Below are 18497 nucleotides of genomic sequence, written 5' to 3' on the forward strand. Positions count from 1 at the left end.
GCAGTATAACATGTTAGTCCCGCCCTCCCTGCAGTATAACATGTTAGCCCTACCCTCCCTGCAGTATAACATGTTAGCCCCGGCCTCCCTGCAGTATAACATGTTAGTACCGCCCTCCCTGCAGTATAACATGTTAGCCCTACCCTCCCTGCAGTATAACATGTTAGCCCCGGCCTCCCTGCAGTATAACATGTTAGTCCCGCCCTCCCTGCAGTATAACATGTTAGTCCCGCCCTCCCCAGGTGTTTGACTTCTTCCTGATGCTGCGCGCCGACTCCCTCCACCGCCTCGGCGTCTCCAACAAGGAGGGGGCCCTGAGGTTCAGCCCCTACTGCTACTGCGACATGGGGTGAGGCACACACCATGACTCCAGGCTGGGTCCATGACTCCAGGCTGGGTCCATGACTCCAGGCTGTTGGTCCATGACTCCAGGCTGGATCCATATCTCCAGGCTGTTGGTCCATGACTCCAGGCTGTTGGTCCATGACTCCAGGCTGGGTCCATGACTCCAGGCTGGGTCCATGACTCCAGGCTGGGTCCATGACTCCAGGCTGTGGGTCCATGACTCCAGGCTGGGTCCATGACTCCAGGCTGTGGGTCCTTGACTCCAGGTTGTTGGTCCTTGACTCCAGGATGGGTTCATGACTCCAGGCTGGATCCATGACTCCAGGCTGTGGGTCCTTGACTCCAGGCTGTGGGTCCATGACTCCAGGCTGTGGGTCCTTGACTCCAGGCTGTGGGTTCTTGACTCCAGGCTGTGGGTCCTTGACTCCAGGCTGTGGGTCCATGACTCCAGGCTGGGTCCATGACTCCAGGCTGTGGGTCCTTGACTCCAGGCTGTGGGTCCTTGACTCCAGGCTGGGTTCATGACTCCAGGCTGTGGGTCCTTGACTCCAGTCTGTGGGTCCATGACTCCAGGCTGGGTTCATGACTCCAGGCTGTGGGTCCTTGACTCCAGGCTGTGGGTCCATGACTCCAGGCTGTGGGTCCATGACTCCAGGCTGGGTCCATGACTCCAGGCTGTGGGTCCTTGACTCCAGGCTGAACTGTGTTGTTCTCTCAGGGAGCCGGAGAAGCGCGGCGGCGGTGGGGGGGGTGTGGAGAAGAAGACGACTGGCTCCGCCTCTCCTCCCGCCGGGGCCCCGCCTCCGGCCGTCCAGGCCACCTCCTCCTGCTCCGCCTCCTCCGCCGCCTCCTCCTCCATCCGCACCGCCTTCCTGCCCTACGCCCCCGCCTTCAGCGCCCTGCTGCAGGCCCTCAAGATGGTACGCACGCACAGACGCACGCACACGCACGCACGCACACGCAAAGAGACACGCACGCACACACGTACACACACACGTACAGAGACACGCGCACGCACGTACGCTCACCAATTTGTGCCGCTATTTAACAGTGTTACAGGTAGAAATCAAATGGGTTTCCCGTAGGGCTGTCACTTTTTATTCGAAGTTCGAATATTCGTTCGAAGGTGGGGTGAAAAGTTCGAATTCGAAGTGTAATTCTCCATTCGAACTGTAAAAATGCGCTATAAAGAAGAGAGCGGCGAGTGGCTTTTCCTCAATAAAGCGGCCCTCCTGGATCCCCGCTTCTCCCGGTTAGTCCACCTTTCCCCTGCACAGAAACATCTCGTGACTGAAAGCCTCTCACACAAGCTCATTGAAACGGAGACCGACACTGATCGCACACGACAGGGAGAAAAGTCCGCTGCTGCGCTGGGCGCGATGGGCACCCTGTTTGGGGACTTATACAGCACGGCGGACAGAAGCAGCTGCAGCGGTAACGGAGAGCTGCGAGACTACTTATAATTTTCTTTCCGTAAGGAATAAAAAGAGCAGCATCCCGTGTTGGAGGTCGGCCTCACAGATTGTTCGTTTATATAGGCTGTGTGTGCCATGGACGACATGCGCTCCGCATATCGCGCTCCGAGCAGTTATTGTTAATGCGTAAAAGACAGCCGCACTTGTGTGTCGGAGCTTCCTCTTGTTGTGTTTACAAATGTGTTATCAAAGATGTGTTTTTATCCTGTGCTGTTATGAATTCAGTAGGTATACGTAATTTCCACAAGAAATAAAAAGAAACACGACAACAGTTGTTGTCGTGTTTTTTTTTTTGTTTTTTTTTAATAGTTCTATGGGGGGGGGGGGGGGGGGGGGGTCGAATGTATTCGAATGTATTCGAATTAATTATGGACATTCGAAATTCGTTCGAATTTCATTTTTGGAAAAAGTGACAGCCCTAGTTTCCCGTACGTGGGGTAACCAGACGTCCTCTTTTGCCCGGACATGCCCTCTTTTTGAGACACTTTTAAAAAATGTGTGGTGGAATTTCAAAATCGTCCGGGAGTTTATTAAAGCCTCATACATGTTATTGATTTGCGTTGCGTTTCTCTGGGTCGGTCACAAACTAGTTAGGCTACGCCCTCCCCTACTCAGTTCTCTTCGCTTTGCATTGGTGGAAGTGAGTAGGGGGAGTGGTTAAGTAGAGCCTTCAGATTGGACGGTTTGACTTACTCAGTTACCGTCATGTTTTGTATTAATTTTTTTACCATTATTGTTTTATAGGGACAAACATTAACAAATTTCTCCTACAGGGGATTGATAAAGTTCTATCTATTGAACAGAAAGAAACACTTGGTCATACTTTACACACTCTACCACAGCATTGGCCTACTGAATGCCACAGATATATTTTCAGCATTGGACTGAATGCCACATAAATATATAATTATGTTTTTGCACGTTTGCAACGTTTAAAAGTTTAGGGTATAAAGTTAAAGTATATTCCTCTACTTGTATTGCTTAAGCCAATAGCAATTTTGAGGCAGTGTTTTTTCTGAATATTAGTGTTGAGGGCCAATAATGCTAATATGTAAGGAATAATCGCCGAGAGGCCGGGCAATAAACAGTTTGATATGCCCGGCTCGTGGACGGCTTACCTTCCGCGAGCCGGGCATATCAAACTGTTTATTGCCCTGCCTTGAGGTGATTATTCCGTTTATTCTACTTCGCGCCGGCCAACATAATAAAACAATTCAAATACTTTAATAATTAGCTTTTTTCTTATTCGTATTGCATGCTTATTAAATGTATACTCTGTTTAAGTTCATCTCCCTCGAAAAGTAGTTCCCTTTAGAACTACGGTGAATAACGTTAGCTCAGCTGTAGGTAACTCGTTTCTATAGCAACCACACTAGGCTGGATCTGATCACTAGTTTAATAACGTAGTTGCTACATTCGTATCAAGTCCGTTTTAATGACGATCGATCAAACATGCACTCCTTGGTTTATTTTTACTATGGACCTCATGTTGGAAATGTATGTGATAGAAAACGATACAAGCGGCGTATTGATCTACTGTGCTCAGTCAGCAGCAAGTAGAACCGACAAGTCAGCGGGCAATATGCCGGATTAATACACCCCTCCCAGCCAATCAGAATCGAGCATTCTTAATTGAAGTAGAATAACATGCGTTAGTTACCATGTCTTGACACATTTGTATGCAGTCACATGTAAATATAAAAAAAACAAATGTTCCTATGGACTTATGATGGTGTAGCCATGCATGTTGTTTTATTGTTAATGTAAATTCGTTTTTTATTGAAAATACTTTGTATAGATGAATTATCCCAAACTTGTCATCGTAACACCTTTGAAATAAACATGACTTAACATGGCAGACGCCTGTGTATTGTTTATCATATGTGGTAAGAGTAACATTTTCAACTCAGTTCCTTGGTAGCACCTACTTACTGTAAGAATGACTTCTGATGGAGAAAATGATGTGTACGAAAAACACTTTTCTTATCTATTGTTACTATTATATTGTTAAAAATTGTTAGCATGTAAAGATGAGTGGCTGGTGGGCAAGAAAGTTAATTTCCATCTCTGACACACACACACACACACACACACACACACACACACACACACACACACACACACACACACACACACACACACACACACACACACACACACACACACAACCCCCCCCCCCCCCCCCCGTCCATTCTCCCCCCCGGGGGTTGTGCTGTGCTGCAGGAGACGGACTGGAAGGTGCTGAAGCTGATCCTGGACCAGCTGCCCCGGACGCTGCAGTACAAGGTGCTGCTGCTGACCTCGCCCTGCAGCCTGGACCAGCTCTGCTCCCAGCTCTGCTCCATGGTACGTCCTGCGCCGCGGTAGGCCCTAGCTCTGAGCTCCTCAGCTGACGGTAGGCCCTAGCTCTGAGCTCCTCTCAGGTGACGGTAGGCCCTAGCTCTGAGCTCCTCAGCTGATGGTAGGCCCTAGCTCTGAGCTCCTCTCAGGTGACGGTAGGCCCTAGCTCTGAGCTCCTCAGCTGACGGTAGGCCCTAGCTCTGAGCTCCTCTCAGGTGACGGTAGGCCCTAGCTCTGAGCTCCTCTCAGCTGACGGTAGGCCCTAGCTCTGAGCTCCTCTCAGGTGACGGTAGGCCCTAGCTCTGAGCTCCTCTCAGCTGACGGTAGGCCCTAGCTCTGAGCTCCTCTCAGCTGACGGTAGGCCCTAGCTCTGAGCTCCTCAGCTGACGGTAGGCCTTAGCTCTGAGCTCCTCAGGTGACGGTAGGCCCTAGCTCTGAGCTCCTCAGCTGACGGTAGGCCCTAGCTCTGAGCTCCTCTCAGGTGACGGTAGGCCCTAGCTCTGAGCTCCTCAGGTGACGGTAGGCCCTAGCTCTGAGCTCCTCAGGTGACGGTAGGCCCTAGCTCTGAGCTCCTCAGCTGATGGTAGGCCCTAGCTCTGAGCTCCTCTCAGGTGACGGTAGGCCCTAGCTCTGAGCTCCTCAGCTGACGGTAGGCCCTAGCTCTGAGCTCCTCTCAGGTGACGGTAGGCCCTAGCTCTGAGCTCCTCTCAGCTGACGGTAGGCCCTAGCTCTGAGCTCCTGCACCGTGGTAGGCCCCAGCTCTGAGCTCCTCTCAGCTGACGGTAGGCCCTAGCTCTGAGCTCCTGCACCGTGGTAGGCCCCAGCTCTGAGCTCCTCTCAGCTGACGGTAGGCCCTAGCTCTGAGCTCCTGCACCGTGGTAGGCCCCAGCTCTGAGCTCCTCTCAGCTGACGGTAGGCCTTAGCTCTGAGCTCCTCTCAGGTGACGGTAGGCCCTAGCTCTGAGCTCCTCAGCTGACGGTAGGCCCTAGCTCTGAGCTCCTCTCAGCTGACGGTAGGCCCTAGCTCTGAGCTCCTCTCAGGTGACGGTAGGCCCTAGCTCTGAGCTCCTCTCAGGTGACGGTAGGCCCTAGCTCTGAGCTCCTCAGCTGACGGTAGGCCCTAGCTCTGAGCTCCTCTCAGCTGACGGTAGGCCCTAGCTCTGAGCTCCTCTCAGGTGACGGTAGGCCCTAGCTCTGAGCTCCTCTCAGGTGACGGTAGGCCCTAGCTCTGAGCTCCTCTCAGCTGACGGTAGGCCCTAGCTCTGAGCTCCTCAGCTGACGGTAGGCCCTAGCTCTGAGCTCCTCTCAGCTGACGGTAGGCCCTAGCTCTGAGCTCCTCAGCTGACGGTAGGCTGCCCTCTAACCCTGACCCTCAGGTGACCTTGGGTCTGACCTCGGAGCGTCTGAAGAAGACCCCGGACGGCTTCTCCCGGACAGACGTCCAGCTGGCCGTGGTGCCGGTGCTGACGGCCATCACGTCCTACCACAACTACCTGGAGCAGCCCCGACAGGTAGGCCACGCCCCCGACATATAGACCACACCCCCCCAACCACAACTTCCTGGAGCAGCCCTGACAGGTAGGCCACGCCCCCGACATATAGACCACACCCCCCCAACCACAACTACCTGGAGCAGCCCTGACAGGTAGGCCACGCCCCCGACATATAGACCACACCCCCCAACCACAACTACCTGGAGCAGCCCCGACAGGTAGGCCACACCCCCGACATTTAGACCACACCCCCTCTACCATAACCAGCTGCAGCAGCCCCCCCCCCCCCCCCCCCCATGCTAGTCCTCCTCATGTGCTGGTCTCCCCTGCAGAGGGAGCTGGTCCAGTGCCTGGAGACGGGCCTCATCTACCGCTGTGCCAAGCAGTGCGTGGTTGCCCTGACGATGTGCACCGTGGAGATGCCCGACATCATGATCAAGCTCCTCCCAGCTCTCATCGTCAAGCTCACCCACATCTCAGCCACCGTCGCCATGGCCTCTCCCATGCTGGAGTTCCTCTCCAGTGAGACCCTCGCCTCACATTGAGTATCAGCCCTCCCTCCAGTAGTCTGGGTCCAGCCAGTGTCTGATTGTTACTGCTGTCTGGTGTCTGAGTGTTCCTGTTGTCTGGTGTTCCTCTGAGTGTTCTCTGGTGTTCCTCTGAGTGTTCTTCTGAGTGACTCTGTTCTCTGGTTCCTCTGAGAGACTTTGTTCTCTGGTTCCTCTGAGTGACTCTGTTCTCTGGTTCCTCTGAGAGACTTTGTTCTCTGGTTCCTCTGAGAGACTCTGTTCTCTGGTTCCTCTGAGTGACTCTGTTCTCTGGTTCCTCTGAGAGACTCTGTTCTCTGGTTCCTCTGAGTGACTCTGTTCTCTGGTTCCTCTGAGTGACTCTGTTCTCTGGTTCCTCTGAGAGACTCTGTTCTCTGGTTCCTCTGAGTGACTCTGTTCTCTGGTTCCTCTGAGTGACTCTGTTCTCTGGTTCCTCTGAGTGACTCTGTTCTCTGGTTCCTCTGAGAGACTCTGTTCTCTGGTTCCTCTGAGTGACTCTGTTCTCTGGTTCCTCTGAGTGACTCTGTTCTCTGGTTCCTCTGAGAGACTCTGTTCTCTGGTTCCTCTGAGTGACTCTGTTCTCTGGTTCCTCTGAGTGTTCTCTGGTTCCTCTGAGAGACTCTGTTCTCTGGTTCCTCTGAGAGACTCTGTTCTCTGGTTCCTCTGAGAGACTCTGTTCTCTGGTTCCTCTGAGAGACTCTGTTCTCTGGTTCCTCTGAGTGACTCTGTTCTCTGGTTCCACTGAGTGACTCTGTTCTCTGGTGTTCCTCTGAGTGTTCTCTGGTGTTCCTCTGAGTGTTCTTCTGAGAGACTCTGTTCTCTGGTTCCTCTCCTTCCAGCCCTGGTTCGTCTCCCTCACCTCTATGCTAACTTCGTGGCGGAGCAGTACGTCAGTGTGTTCGCCATCTCGCTGCCGTACACAAACCCGTCCAAGTGAGTGATGCCCTGCACTGGGACCAGATCTCCTTTATGAATCAGATGTACATGACTATAATAAGGATTACAAATATTACAAAACGCTACACACGACGTTATACACAATGAATGATGGAGCCAATAGTGGGTCAAAATGGAGATGTAATACCAATAGTTGAATTAGTCGTTATTAACGGTAGATTATTAACAGTACAGGTCCATTGTTAAGGTAGCTGTTTAATGGTAAATGCTCAACTATGGACATTGGACCCTGGAGACATGCAGGGCTCATGCTGTTCTACACCTCTGGGCTGAAGGTCGTCTTCTCTCCAGGTTCAACCAGTACATCGTGTCCCTGGCCCATCACGTCATTGCCATGTGGTTCATCCGCTGCCGGCTCACCTTCCGCAAGGACTTCGTCCAGTACATCACCAAGGTGTGTGTCAGTGTGTGCGTCTGCGTTGTATTGTGTAGTCTTCATCCAGTACATCACCAGGGTGTGTGTCGGGGTCTGCGTCTCCTCGTGTCCTGTGTCCTAACGCTCCCCTCCTCTCCTCCCCAGGGTCTGCGTCTCCTCGTGTCCTGTGTCCTAACGCTCCCCTCCTCTCCTCCCCAGGGTCTGCGTCTCCTCGTGTCCTGTGTCCTAACGCTCCCCTCCTCTCCTCCCCAGGGTCTGCGTCTCCTCGTGTCCTGTGTCCTAACGCTCCCCTCCTCTCCTCCCCAGGGTCTGCGTCTCCTCGTGTCCTGTGTCCTAACGCTCCCCTCCTCTCCTCCCCAGGGTCTGCGTCTCCTCGTGTCCTGTGTCCTAACGCTCCCCTCCTCTCCTCCCCAGGGTCTGCGTCTCCTCGTGTCCTGTGTCCTAACGCTCCCCTCCTCTCCTCCCCAGGGTCTGCGTCTCCTCGTGTCCTGTGTCCTAACGCTCCCCTCCTCTCCTCCCCAGGGTCTGCGTCTCCTCGTGTCCTGTGTCCTAACGCTCCCCTCCTCTCCTCCCCAGGGTCTGCGTCTCCTCGTGTCCTGTGTCCTAACGCTCCCCTCCTCTCCTCCCCAGGGTCTGCGTCTCCTCGTGTCCTGTGTCCTAACGCTCCCCTCCTCTCCTCCCCAGGGTCTGCGTCTCCTCGTGTCCTGTGTCCTAACGCTCCCCTCCTCTCCTCCCCAGGGTCTGCGTCTCCTCGTGTCCTGTGTCCTAACGCTCCCCTCCTCTCCTCCCCAGGGTCTGCGTCTCCTCGTGTCCTGTGTCCTAACGCTCCCCTCCTCTCCTCCCCAGGGTCTGCGTCTCCTCGTGTCCTGTGTCCTAACGCTCCCCTCCTCTCCTCCCCAGGGTCTGCGTCTCCTCGTGTCCTGTGTCCTAACGCTCCCCTCCTCTCCTCCCCAGGGTCTGCGTCTCCTTGTGTCCTGTGTCCTAACGCTCCCCTCCTCTCCTCCCCAGGGTCTGCGTCTCCTCGTGTCCTGTGTCCTAACGCTCCCCTCCTCTCCTCCCCAGGGTCTGCGGTCCAACGCCCTGCTGCCGTTTGACGACGGCCACGAGCACAGCTCCTTCAGAGCTCGCAGCACAAGCCTCAACGAACGCCCCAAAAGGTAACGCACCCCCAGCCGAATGTCACTCTACCCAGAGGGTCCAGATGTAGTCTCCACCCTGGGTCCAGATGTAGTCTCCACCCTGGGTCCAGATGTAGTCTCCACGCTGGGTCTAGATGTAGTCTCCACCCTGGGTCCAGATGTAGTCTCCACCCTGGGTCCAGATGTAGTCTCCACGCTGGGTCTAGATGTAGTCTCCACGCTGGGTCTAGATGTAGTCTCCACCCTGGGTCTAGATGTAGTCTCCACGCTGGGTCCAGATGTAGTCTCCACGCTGGTTCTAGATGTAGTCTCCACGCTGGGTCCAGATGTAGTCTCCACCCTGGGTCTAGATGTAGTCTCCACCCTGGGTCTAGATGTAGTCTCCACGCTGGGTCCAGATGTAGTCTCCACGCTGGGTCTAGATGTAGTCTCCACCCTGGGTCCAGATGTAGTCTCCACGCTGGGTCTAGATGTAGTCTCCACGCTGGGTCTAGATGTAGTCTCCACGCTGGGTCCAGATGTAGTCTCCACGCTGGGTCTAGATGTAGTCTCCACCCTGGGTCTAGATGTAGTCTCCACGCTGGGTCCAGATGTAGTCTCCACGCTGGGTCTAGATGTAGTCTCCACCCTGGGTCTAGATGTAGTCTCCACGCTGGGTCCAGATGTAGTCTCCAGGCTGGGTCTAGATGTAGTCTCCACGCTGGGTCTAGATGTAGTCTCCACGCTGGGTCCAGATGTAGTCTCCACGCTGGGTCTAGATGTAGTCTCCACGCTGGGTCCAGATGTAGTCTCCACGCTGGGTCTAGATGTAGCCTCCACCCTGGGTCCAGATGTAGTCTCCACGCTGGGTGCAGGCGGCACTGGGCTGTGCGTTAGACGCAGTAGGAGTTGGTTGGTATTGATACCGTGTAGGGGGCCACGCCCGCTTGGTGGCTGTTCATGGCGTCATCGGCTCATTTTGATTTGAAAGAGGTTCTCGTGGCCGCACTAAAGGCCCCCTTAGGGCGGCTGCGTGACGAGTCAACACGCAGCGGGGTGCGCTCTTATTTTGGAGAGGAATCCTGGCGACATTAACAAACTCGAACTTGAACTAGTTTTCAATTCCATAAAATACCCCTCTGACTGAGGCCGAGTGTAGACCTCAACGCGAGGGCCTCTTCTGGCCCCCCCCTACTCTGGCTGCTCTGTGTCATCATATCATTCTATGATTCCCCCCGTGTTAAATCAAAATCTGCACTAATGCCATCCTTAAACCCATCCTCTGAGGTCATAGCTACCCCTCCCCCCCTGACCCCACTGGGGTCCCCACTGGGGTCCCCCTGAGCTCCCCCTGGGCTCAGGGGGACCCCAGGGGGAGCCCAGACTTGTGTCTCAGTGTTGTGTTGTAACCTCATGCCCCCCCCCCCCCCTCGCTGAGTCGGCCGTCTGTCCCCAGATGGCGCCTGCCCCCTCCTCTGGAGCTGCTCCTGTCCTTATGCTTTGATGTTTCCGCCCCTGTTATCCTCTTCCTATCTTCTTCTCTGATCTTTGTGTTCGCTGCTGTTAATTCTCAACCTTTTGTTTTTCCTTCGTCACTCTTCCTCCTCCTGGGACGCGGGGGTTGTGGGGGTTGATGGTTTCACGCCGGACCCCTTCCTCCTGCCCCCCCCCCCCCCCCCCTGTCACCTCTGCCCTTTGACCCCTCATGTTCCATGCTTACCCCCTTCCCCCGCCCCCCTCCCTGCCTTCGTGATGTGCATACGCTTATCACGTTCGCCGGGTCGTGTGGTTGTCATGGTAACCGGGGTTGTGTCAACACGTCTGCGTACAACATCCCCCGCGTCCCCGTCCCCCCCCCTCACTCAACCCCCACACAAAACAACCTCTCACGCCCGTCGCCACGGTACCCGTCGCCACGGTACCCGTCTCCACGGTACTCGTCTCCCCTCCAGTCTGCGGGCGGCCAAAGTGGCGCGGGCGGCGGCGGCCGTAGCCAATAGCAGCAGCTCGCCGGTTAAAGAGCTGAGGGACGTCTCGGCCATGGACGCCTTCCGGTCCCGGAGCATCAGCGTGTCGGAGCACGCGGTCCGCAGGTCAGAGCAGAGCATTATGGGTAACGACTGAACCAAATCAACAGCAGCAGCCCAGCGTGCCCTCCTCATGTCTGCCGTCTCTCTGGGGTCCTCTGGGCCCCCATGGCGGGGGCCAGAGGACCCCTAACCCCAACCCTCATGGCGGGGGCCTCCTCATGTCTGCTGGTCTCTCTGGGCCCCCATGGCGGGGCCCTCCCCATGTCTGTTGGGGGGGGGGGGGGGGGGGGTTCTGGGTCGTCGGGGGTCTCTCTGTGCATGGTGGGGGGGGCCTTGCTTTGTGTTCCTGGCGTCGGTGGGTTGGTTTGATGTCACCGTTTTCGGTTGCATGGTGTTTATGAATTAGAATCAGAACTAACTGTGAGATGCGTTTGCAGTGTTCTGGTGCTTTGTTCTAACAAACTGAACCCTTCCCCTCACCGTACCATCCCAGGTCTGGGGTCACTGAGCTGGCCATCACACCCCGCTCCTCTCCTCAGCTCCTCTCCTCAGCTCCTCTCCTTAGCTCCTCTCCTCAGCTCCTCTCCTCAGCTCCTAGCTCACTGGGCCAGCGACACACACTCACACCGGTCGCTACGCTTGCCTGCTTTCTGGAGTTTCTTCTATATTTTATTCAATATCTTCTCTGACATCATGAGCAGGACAGGGTCTCCTGTGGGGATATCTTCTCTGACATCATGAGCAGGACAGTGTCTCCTGTGGGGATATCTTCTCTGACATCATGAGCAGGACAGGGTCTCCTGTGGGGATATCTTCTCTGAGCTGCGCTGGTGTTGAGCCCTGATGTGGATGAACTTAATCCGGGACCCACTCTGACTCCACACAACACCAACACTGTTTACTTCAGCAGACAGTGTGTGTATTGCTATGGGATGTAATCACTGTGGACCCATGATGTGAGAGTGCAGTGGTCAGATACGTGGGTTCCACACCCGGACACTAGGGGGCGGTGAAGGTTCAGCAGTTTACTTGCAGTCAGTTTGCAGATGTAATCATTTATCTTTAAAAGTTAATTTTTTTTATCGTAGATACAACTGGTAATATTAGACGAAACCCTCTGCTTGATCGTGAAGTAGAAGACACCAGTTCACATGGGAGCAGAGTTGACTAGAAGGAGATGTTGTTTAACAGAATGGCATCACCTGATGTTGAAGCAATAGCTGCACGTCACATTTAGACCCCCGGTGCAAGAATGGTGCAGAGTTACAATGAATATTCCCCATCTTTGTTTTGATCTGAAAACCTTGCATGTATCGCCTGGGGTCATGTTGGGTTCATCCTGGGGTCATGTTGGGTTCATCCTGGGGTCATGTTGGGGTCATGTGGGGGTCATCCTGGGGTCATGTGGGGGTCATGTTGGGGTCATGTGGGGGTCATCCTGGGGTCATGTGGGGGTGGTGACGGACTCGTGGTCCGCAGTCACTCTACTGAAGCAGTGCAGGAGGCCACTTGGTTGAAGGAAGGATAGCATGCTCTTTAGCTGGCCGCCCTCTGCCTGTTCCTACACTGTATGATGGAGTGATAGATCGATGGATGGATGCAACTATTAATGTGTAGTGTGTTGCCATGGAGACACTGAGCCGCCATGGCCTCTCCTAATAACAGATTTGCCCCGAGGGAAATCGATTCTGTACTCTCCTGGCCAAACACCGTTAACCCACAGGGGATCAGTGGATCTAGTGTGTGTGTGTGTGTGTGTGTGTGTGTGTGTGTGTGTGTGTGTGTGTGTGTGTGTGTGTGTGTGTGTGTGTGTGTGTGTGTGTGTGTGTGTGTGTGTGTGTGTGTGTGTGTGTGTGTGTGTGTGTGTGTGTGTGTGCGTGCCTCACCGTGCTCTCTGGCGCCCCCTGCAGGATGCAGACCTCCACGACCACCAGCAGCCTGGGCTCTGCGGACGAGAACGCGGTGACGCAGGCGGACGAGGGCCTGAAGACGGTCCACCTGGAGCTCACCGAGACGTGTCTGGACATGATGGCTCGATACGTCTTCTCCAACTTCTCCGCACTCCCTAAGAGGTGGGGTGACGGCTCCTCTGGCCCGCAGCACTTAAACACTATTGATAAGCCTGCCGCTGCAGAATGGGGAGGCAAACCAGAACTAACTGCAACGTGGCCCGGCTCCTCCTCCTCCTCCTCCTCCTCCTCCTCCTCCTCCTCCTCCTCCTCCTCCTCCTCCTCCTCTTCCTCTTCCTCCCCCCTCCTCCTCCTCTTCCTCTTCCTACCTCCTCCCCTTCCTCTTCCTCTTCCTCTTCCTCCTCCCTCCTCTCTCCTCCCTCCCCCTCCCCCTCCCCCTCTTCCTCTTCCTCCTCTTCCTCTTCCTCCCCCCCCTCCTCCCCCTTCCTCCTCTTCCTCTTCCTCCCCCCTCCTCCTCCTCCTCCTCTTCCTCTTCCTACCTCCTCCCCTTCCTCTTCCTCTTCCTCCTCCCTCCTCTCTCCTCTCTCCTCCCTCCCCCTCCCCCTCCCCCTCTTCCTCTTCCTCCTCTTCCTCTTCCTCCCCCCCCTCCTCCCCCTTCCTCCTCTTCCTCTTCCTCCTCCTCCTCCTCTTCCTCCTCCTCCCTCCTCCCCCCCGCCCCCCCCCAGGTCTCCCATCGCTGAGTTCCTCCTGGCGGGGGGACGCAGTATGACCTGGTTGGTTGGGAACAAGCTGGTGACCATCACCACCAGCGGGGGGGTCCGGACCCAGGCCCTGCTGGGACTGGACATGGCTGAGAGGCTGGGGGGCGGGGGGGAGATGACCAGGTAACACACACACACACACACACACACACACACACACACACACACACACACACACACACACACACACACACACACAACCCCCCCCCCAGAGGGTGAAGGCGTGTGCGTGTCTCCAGGTCGGACCCGTCGCTCCACACCCGTCTCACCAAGGAGGCTCCGGCCAAACTGGAGTCCCAATCCAGCCAGCAGCAGAACCGCGCCACGCGCATCAGGGTCCGCTCCATGTCAGGTGAGGGGGGGGGCATCAGGGTCCGCTCCATGTCAGGTGAGGGAGGGAGGGGGGGGGGTCAGGGTCCGCTCCATGTCAGGTGAGGGGGGGGGGGGTCAGGGTCCGCTCCATGTCAGGTGAGGGGGGGGGGTCAGGGTCCGCTCCATGTCAGGTGAGGGAGGGGGGGGGGGTCAGGGTCCGCTCCATGTCAGGTGAGGGGGGGGGGTCAGGGTCCGCTCCATGTCAGGTGAGGGGGGGGGGGGTCAGGGTCCGCTCCATGTCAAGTGAGGGGGGGGGGGTCAGGGTCCGCTCCATGTCAGGTGAGGGGGGGGGTCAGGGTCCGCTCCATGTCAGGTGAGGGGGGGGGGGGGTCAGGGTCCGCTCCATGTCAGGTGAGGGGGGGGGGTCAGGGTCCGCTCCATGTCAGGTGAGGGGGGGGGGTCAGGGTCCGCTCCATGTCAGGTGAGGGGGGGGGCATCAGGGTCCGCTCCATGTCAGGTGAGGGGGGGGGCATCAGGGTCCGCTCCATGTCAGGTGAGGGGGGGGGTCAGGGTCCGCTCCATGTCAGGTGAGGAGGGGGGGGGGTCAGGGTCCGCTCCATGTCAGGTGAGGGGGGGGGCATCAGGGTCCGCTCCATGTCAGGTGAGGGGGGGGGCATCAGGGTCCGCTCCATGTCAGGTGAGGAGGGGGGGGGGTCAGGGTCCGCTCCATGTCAGGTGAGGGGGGGGTTCTAGTAGCCTGATGTCCCCCCCCCCCCCCGGTGCTGTTGGTGTTCTAGTAGCCTGATGTCCCCGTCCCCCCCGGTGCTGTTGCTGATGCCTCTGTTCCCCCCCCCCCCCCCCCCCCCCCCCGGTGCTGTTGCTGATGCCTCTGTCGTCTGTCCCCCCCCCCCCCCCGGTGCTGTTGGTGTTCTAGTAGCCTGATGTCCCCCCCCCCCCCCCCCCCCCCCGGTGCTGTTGCTGATGCCTCTGTCCCCCCCCCCCCCCGGTGCTGTTGCTGATGCCTCTGTCGTCTGTCTCCCCCCCCCCCCCCCCCCCCCCCCCGGTGCTGTTGCTGATGCCTCTGTCGTCTGTCCCCCCCCAGGTGGTCACGCCCTGCGCCCAGGGCCCGCCCAGAGTCTCAGTCCTCTGGTGTCCCCCTCTGAGGGGGAGTACGGCCCCCCTCTCTCCTCTGCCGCCGCGGGCCCCCCCCCCCTGGAAAGCCTGGGCCCCGCGGCCCCCGCGGACCCCACCCCCCCCCCGCCCCTCAAGGACAACCCCAGCCTGGCCGAGTTCATCCCCATGCTGACCCAGGGCTGGGCCGAGATCTTCATACGGCGGCCGTCCGGTACGAGAGGCACCGGGACACATGTTTAGATACAACACATATATACAACATATATATAACATATATATAGGTCTAAGGTAACATATATACATGTTTAGATACAACACATATATACAACATATATATAACATATATATAGGTCTAAGGTAACATATATACATGTTTAGATACAACACATATATACAACATATATATAACATATATATAGGTCTAAGGTAACATATATACATGTTTAGATACAACACATATATAGATAACATATATATAACATATATATAGGTCTAAGGTAACATATATACATGTTTAGATACAACACATATATACAACATATATATAACATATATATAGGTCTAAGGTAACATATATACATGTTTAGATACAACACATATATACAACATATATATAACATATATATATAGGTCTAAGGTAACATATATACATGTTTAGATACAATTTATATATATAACATATATATAGGTCTAAGGTAACATATATACATGTTTAGATACAACACATATATATAACATACATATAACATATATATAACATATAATATATAACATATATATAGGTCTAAGGTAACATATATACATGTTTAGATACAACACATATATAACATATATATACCTAGTGGTGGGCATAGATTATTATTTTTAATCTAGATTAATTCCAAAATTAATCTAGATTAAAATTAGCCTACTCCGCCCGCCTAAGTACTTCCGCTCAATTTGAATTTCCCTTCAGTACTAGGTCTGGACCTGCTGTATGTAATTTGGTTTTCTGGTGCCGCCACAGCGGCCACCAATCAGCGAACAGAGGGCGTGTCTGAGAACAATGACGATAAAGTCGTACGCCAGTTTGAGTTGTTGTTGTAGGTCGGTAGTTGATTTACAATGTGCAATTTTTCCCTGATAAATTAAATTTGACGAACAAAACCTGCAGCTGTCGTTGACGGACATTTTCGTGCAGACGCGCAAGGTGTTTAGTTTGTGTACAACCTGCGTGTGATTCCCGGCGCATGACATACGTCACAACCAAACGTTAGCGATTGGTTATGGCAGATCCAGAGTGGCACTGGGCAGATCCAATCATTTTAAACTTCAACAGACACCCGCCTTCAAGTGAGTTAACGTGTGTCAATTGATTAGGTCCAGACTCTCTGTACAAATGAAATGAAATGAAGTGAAGTAAGAGAGTCTGGTAGAACCGGGCTAGATTAAAATGGCAAACGGCAAAAAATCTGTTAGTTTACCTTGACAGCGGTCAATTATACTGGGCAATGGTGATTTATCAAATATAATTCACCGTCGGAAGTTGTGAAGTGCCCATGCAAGTGAACGGAGCATAAACAAAAGTAATTGACAGCTGAACGTTGGGAAGGCCCATGCAAGTGAATGGAGCAGTCTACAGCATTGAGAAGAGCCGTGTAATAATCCATAATAATGTAAGGTTTAGAAGTTAAATATTTGAAATATAATTTATATTGGAGTTAATTTGCTAGAAATGTACTAACAATTTTTAGTCAGTTAATCATTTACATATTTATGTTACACAATTATTACATATTTACATGTTTACATATTTAACACAGTCAGGATATTCTGTTGAATCTGCCCCTCTGATTCCCTCATGTTTACCTCAGTCTAAATTCTAGCTTCAGATTGGTTAGTTCAGTCACGTGAAGGGGCCGAACAAGGAAGTGTTTGAAAATAGATTAACGGCGATATTTTTTTTTTCGCGCAATAAAAGTTTTGCGTTAACGCAGCCGTTAACGCCGCTAACGGCCCACCACTATATATAACATATATATAGGTCTAAAGGTAACATATATACATGTTTAGATACAACACATGTATATAAAATATAGGTCTAAAGGTAACATATATACATGTTTAGATACAACACATATATATAACATATAGGTCTAAAAGTAACATATATACATGTTTAGATACAACACCTATATATAACATATATATATAGGTCTAAAGGTAACATATATACATGTTTAGATACAACACATATATATAACATATATATAGGTCTAAAGGTAACATATATACATGTTTAGATACAACACATATATATAACATTTATATAGGTCTAAAGGTAACATATATACATGTTTAGATACAACACATATATATAACATATATATAACATATAGGTCTAAAGGTAACATATATACATGTTTAGATACAACACATATATATAACATATATATAGGTCTAAAGGTAACATATATACATGTTTAGATACAACACATATATATAACATTTATATAGGTCTAAAGGTAACATTTATACATGTTAGATACAACACATATATTTAACATATAGATAACATATATATGTCTAAAGGTAACATATATACATGTTTAGATACAACACATATATATAACATATATATAGGTCTAAATGTAACATATACATGTTTAGATACAACACATATATACAACATATATATAACATATATATAGGTCTAAAGGTAACATATATACATGTTTAGATACAACACATATATATAACATATATATAGGTCTAAATGTAACATATATACATGTTTAGATACAACACATATATGTAACATATATATAACATATATATAGGTCTATAGGTAACATATATACATGTTTGGATACAATATATATATATAACATATATATAGGTCTAAATGTAACAGACATGTTTAGATACAACACATATATATAACATATATATATAGGTCTAAAGGTAACATATATACATGTTTAGATACAACACATATATATAACATATATGTAACATATATATAACATATATATAGGTCTAAATGTAACATATATACATGTTTAGATACACCACATATATATAACATATAGATAGCATATATAGGTCTAAAGGTAACATATATACATGTTTAGATACAACACATATATATAACATATAGATAACATATATAGGTCTAAAGGTAACATATATACATGTTTAGATACAACACATATATATAACATATATAGGTCTAAAGGTAACATATATACATGTTTAGATACAACACATATATATGACATATATGTAACATATATATAACATATATATAGGTCTAAATGTAACATATATACATGTTTAGATACAACACATATATATAACATACATATAGGTCTGAATGTAACATATATACATGTTTAGATACAACATATATATATATAACATATATATAGGTCTAAATGTAACATACATGTTTAGATATAACATATATATAACGTATATATGACATATATATAGGTCTAAATGTAACATATATACATGTTTACATATAATTATATACAGGTCTAAATATAACATATAAACATGTTTAGGTATAACAGATATATAACATATATACAGGTCTAAATACAACATGATACATATAAACATGTTTAAATACAACAGATATATAACATGTATACAGGTGTCTAAATATAACATAACATATAAACATGTTTAAATATAACAAATATATAACATTTA

General features: G+C 51.3%; 1 protein-coding gene across 4 annotated transcripts in view; it reads left to right on the forward strand.

Moving 5' to 3' along the window:
- The window catches only part of tsc2 (TSC complex subunit 2), a 50808-nt gene that overhangs the window by 12163 nt on the left and 20148 nt on the right, over positions 1-18497 (forward strand). For all 4 annotated transcript variants that reach the window (XM_056587167.1, XM_056587171.1, XM_056587169.1 and 1 more), the window contains 13 exons: positions 243-349; positions 1064-1265; positions 4044-4166; positions 5536-5670; positions 5985-6174; positions 7040-7133; positions 7449-7551; positions 8596-8690; positions 10604-10744; positions 12592-12753; positions 13317-13475; positions 13592-13704; positions 14767-15009. In XM_056587167.1, coding sequence (XP_056443142.1) covers positions 243-349; positions 1064-1265; positions 4044-4166; positions 5536-5670; positions 5985-6174; positions 7040-7133; positions 7449-7551; positions 8596-8690; positions 10604-10744; positions 12592-12753; positions 13317-13475; positions 13592-13704; positions 14767-15009 — 1867 coding nt within the window. The remainder of the gene's footprint in view (positions 1-242; positions 350-1063; positions 1266-4043; positions 4167-5535; positions 5671-5984; positions 6175-7039; positions 7134-7448; positions 7552-8595; positions 8691-10603; positions 10745-12591; positions 12754-13316; positions 13476-13591; positions 13705-14766; positions 15010-18497) is intronic.

The sequence above is a fragment of the Gadus chalcogrammus genome, chromosome 3 (genome assembly GCF_026213295.1).
Source record: "Gadus chalcogrammus isolate NIFS_2021 chromosome 3, NIFS_Gcha_1.0, whole genome shotgun sequence".
NCBI lineage: Eukaryota > Metazoa > Chordata > Actinopteri > Gadiformes > Gadidae > Gadus > Gadus chalcogrammus.